Source organism: Alligator sinensis, unplaced genomic scaffold (assembly GCF_000455745.1).
Source record: "Alligator sinensis unplaced genomic scaffold, ASM45574v1 scaffold520_1, whole genome shotgun sequence".
In the NCBI taxonomy this organism is placed as follows: domain Eukaryota; kingdom Metazoa; phylum Chordata; order Crocodylia; family Alligatoridae; genus Alligator; species Alligator sinensis.
The window spans coordinates 152224-155988 of NW_005842064.1; the positions used below are offsets into that span (position 1 = coordinate 152224).

General features: G+C 54.4%; 1 protein-coding gene across 4 annotated transcripts in view; it reads right to left on the reverse strand.

The window, feature by feature from the left end:
• The window catches only part of SCRN2 (secernin 2), a 7429-nt gene that overhangs the window by 2475 nt on the left and 1189 nt on the right, over positions 1–3765 (reverse strand). For 3 of the 4 annotated variants that reach the window (XR_003093977.1, XR_323783.3, XM_006023259.3), the window contains exons 2-6: positions 3129–3303; positions 2803–2984; positions 2240–2439; positions 1444–1659; positions 1029–1194 (exon numbers count right to left, since the gene is read on the reverse strand). Coding sequence is in view for 2 of the 4 variants with exons in the window: in XM_006023259.3 (XP_006023321.1) it covers positions 1029–1194; positions 1444–1659; positions 2240–2439; positions 2803–2984; positions 3129–3303 (939 nt within the window). In the remaining 2 variants the exon portion in view is untranslated. Of the gene's footprint in view, positions 1–1028; positions 1195–1443; positions 1660–2239; positions 2440–2802; positions 2985–3128; positions 3304–3437; positions 3463–3765 lie in introns of those variants that run through there. The other variant, XM_006023260.3, reaches the window with a different exon arrangement.

Genomic DNA, 3765 nt, shown 5'->3' on the forward strand with positions numbered 1-3765 from the left:
TTGAATACCCAAAGTTGTAGGTATTGATCCAGCAATGGGATGGTATGAGTGTGACAATGTAACACCCGGGATGGCATCACTGTTTTAGGACCCAGTCTCTGCATTCTCAAGGGCTTCCCATGCACTCAGAACCCACAGGACAGGAGCCTGGATGCTTGCTTTATGAACTGCAGATCAGTATCTACCAGGGACACTCCCACCTTGGAAACCTGCAGTGAGGTCATCCCCGGACTGACTGCTGATGCCTGGCAAAGGGTTGAATAGGGCCAGGAAAAAGCTTGTGGTTCAAAATCACTCATAGGCTATAAACAGATTTCACCAAATGAAGTACATCAGCTGTGCTGGAAAGTGTTTGGAGTACACTTGGAAAGTGAAATGAAGTACATCAGCTGTGCTGGACATAGCTGATCTGCTTCATTGGGTAAAAAAGCCATTGTCCATTGTCCTGCAGGGTCAGGCCCTGCTACTCCCAGGAGTTTCCATGTGGTTTCCCCGTTTGCATACAGGCACCAGAGGAAGTAACTCTGCAGATGGGGGAAACGAAGCAGGTGCTTGAAGGGCCTGATCCTGCTTGAGTATTTCTGAGGCATTCAGGATCTGGCCCCTCACATCCCAGGAGCCCCTGCCCAAAGCAGCTGGACAGCACAGGCAGCTCTAGGCTGCCTGCACTCTCCTTCCTTAAAGCAAACAAATATACTCCACAAAATAGCAGCACAAATTCATACCACCTATGTCACAGCCACAAATTCTGGGCATTTGTGGTGCAACAAGGGGCAGGGATGTCTGTTTGCTTGGCTTTAATGCTGTCATAAACATTTTTATGTGGCACAGAGGAAACATCTGTTTCCAGCCATAGCTTTAACATACAGGCTAAAGGTGCAATCCTGCCTGGTGCTGAGCATTCTCAGGGAAGCCACTGGGAGTGGAGACTTAGACCCAACAGGTCTGTTTAACTATCACAACCATCCTCTTCCTGGTTCATCTGGCAACCTAGAAGCCAAGACCCTATTGGCAGCTGCATCACTGACCTGGAAGGATCAGGTGTGGCTGTAAAGAAATGGATACAGGGCAAAGCTGGGTCCTGGGGAAGGATGGACACCATGCTACCCGTGGTGCAGAAGCCCTCCGAGTCCACACAGATCCCGCTGGCCTTGTCCCTAAGGATGCCCATGATGGTCTCCACCGTGATGTGGCCTAGCAATGTGAGGAAAGAAACAGAATAAGCAACTCCATAAGCGCTGGGGACCAGGCTTCCCCATCAGCTAGCATTAAGTTAGGTCACTGCACCCCCAAAAGGAGGTGGGACTGACTGGGTTTTTGGCAGAGATGACAGCAACCACCAGACAGGCCTTTGTCCTCATGTGCCTGGTAAACAGACATGGCACTGCCCTGGCAAAGGCCAACAGTGCCATTCCCAACTCCCACCAGGTCCCAAGCCCGCACCTGCATGCTGCTGCAGCAGCTCCCGGCCAGCACAGTACCGAGCCTTGGCTGCGTCCATGCGGACAGGCTGATGGGTGAGTGAGAAGATTTCAGCAAAGTTGAACTCCCCATCCCCACTCCACCAGCCCTGGCTCTGGGCATGGTGCCTCAGCTTCATGTGCTCAGCAGCGATGTCTGTGCCAATGCTCAGCTGGTTGGAGATATTTCGGGCCCCTTCTGAAAAAAGAATCACTGGTCAAGTTAGACTGTGTTTGAGGAGAGGGTTCTTGGGAAGAGCCCAGGTCAGCAGCCCTGGAGACAGGAAGCTGATGTTTACCATCAGAGCAGAAGTAACAGCAAGGCCAGTTTCTTGGGAGCTGTCCTGCCCATCTTCCTGACCCACAGAGACCACTCTGAAGGAATTAGAGGGTTCCAAGGGCAAATACTCATCTTCTTTGTCACAAGGGAGGACTGGCAGTTGGTGGATTTGTGCTACAAAAGTGAGCCAAGACCCTCAACACTAAGGCCACCAGAGGCACTGGACAGAAACCTATTATCTGGCCTCCTCTGGATGAGACTCAGTAACCACGACATGAAAGGGTCTATGTTCATCTGAGTCAACCATACCTCTTGGTTCTCTCTCATCTTTCTGAGCTGTTTTTTGTTGTTGTTGTTTTTTCACCCTCCCCTATTTCCCTGCTGGGGTGGAAAGAACAGTGTCCCAGTCCAGCTGCGACTGGAAGAACACACTGCTTCCTCAATGGCACCTCCAGCCTTGCCAGTCCTTTGGCATTTCCCTCATGTTTATACTGCTAACCTCTGATTTTCTCAGCTGCCCAATACCGGCCAGCCGTCTCCAGCACCCAAGCTTCGGTCCGGTCTGCCAGCAGGAAGGTGTTATGATAGATGAAAGGGGTGGGCTCCTCCTTGCAGCTGCCTCCTTGGCCATAGCGCTCCAGCAGAGTTGTGATCACCTGCACAGCTTCATGGGCTGAACGGCCCCTCTCCAAACCTAGCCTGCAGCACATGGAGCAGAGAAAGAAAGAACTGCAGTAGGATGGAGGTAAGAGTCCATGCTCTGCTCACCTTCCTCCCTGCCCAAGACCCAAACACAAACTCCTGCAGGAAGAGGAGATTCGTAACACATCCAGAGAATGCCATGGTCTGGCTGCCAGCTGGGCAGGTGGACAAAGCATGGGCATCATGCAGCTGCCACTGCATGGGTACTGAGAGCTCAGATCAGATCAGATTATAGCCCAGCAAAGAGAACATCTGGCTGATAACGCTGAGTGGCCCAGGCACAAATCAGGGACTGTGGTTGGCAACCATGGCTGTGGTGGCTCTCTGCCTCCTGATCCCTCCCTTTCCCCCCCATCTCACCTGACCAGGTCCATTCCCAGCAGAGCCTCCTCCTCTCCAACAGGCTCCTTGGTCCACACACCTTCATTCCCAATGCAGACCCCATGCTCATTGGCTCCCATCTCTGCTCCCCACAGCCAAGCTGGGCGGCTCAGGATGACCGCGTGGGTCTTCTCTGCTTGGTCAACCTCAATGTACGTACACTAGAGAAAGGATGGGGGAGAGGCCGGTTAGCAAACTGGACTGCAGGACATGCTCTTTTCTTGGTCCAGGGGCCCAGATCCACCCAATGCAGGGGCCTCCATTCTTCCCCAGCACTTGCTGTTCTTGGCACGCGGACCACTCACCTGCACCTTGGTCCCATTGGGGTAGGCTGCAGCAGGGAAGTAGACGACTTCCTGGACCTCATCGCTGGGCCGGTCTGAATTTTTGCCAAAGATCACAGCCTGGGAAGCGGTGGCTGGAGGGAGGGCCACGAAGCAGTCACAGGAGGAAGGTTTAGGTGGGATGTGCTCAGCCATCCTAGCCAAGTGGGGAAGAGACAAGATGAGTCAAGGCTATGTTAGAGAAAATTTGTCCCTGCAGGAAGTGCGTCTCAGCTGGTGCCCCCACCCTCTGCCATAGCCAGCCAGCTGCTTCCTGACTATGGGAGCCACCTGTGCCAGCAACAGGGGGGGGGCGGCCTTCATCCTCTGCCACCGAGGTCCAGGACGTACCCTGCCCTTTTCTCCTGACAAACTCACTTGCCAGGCCCCCTAAGACAGGACAGTGGGGTGGGCAAGCTCCTGGGCCTGGGCAAGTCCACAGCCAACTCAGCTGGGGCCTTTAAAGGAGAGGACCCCAAGGTCACTCTCCCCCACGATCCCCACCCAACCCCTACTGCGGTTCTGGTTGCAGGAGCCCCTAGCCCCCGGCGCTGCTGCCCGCAAGTCAAGCTCGCCCCGGGAGGGCCGCGGGAAGGGGCGGCCTGGGGCTCCCACCCGG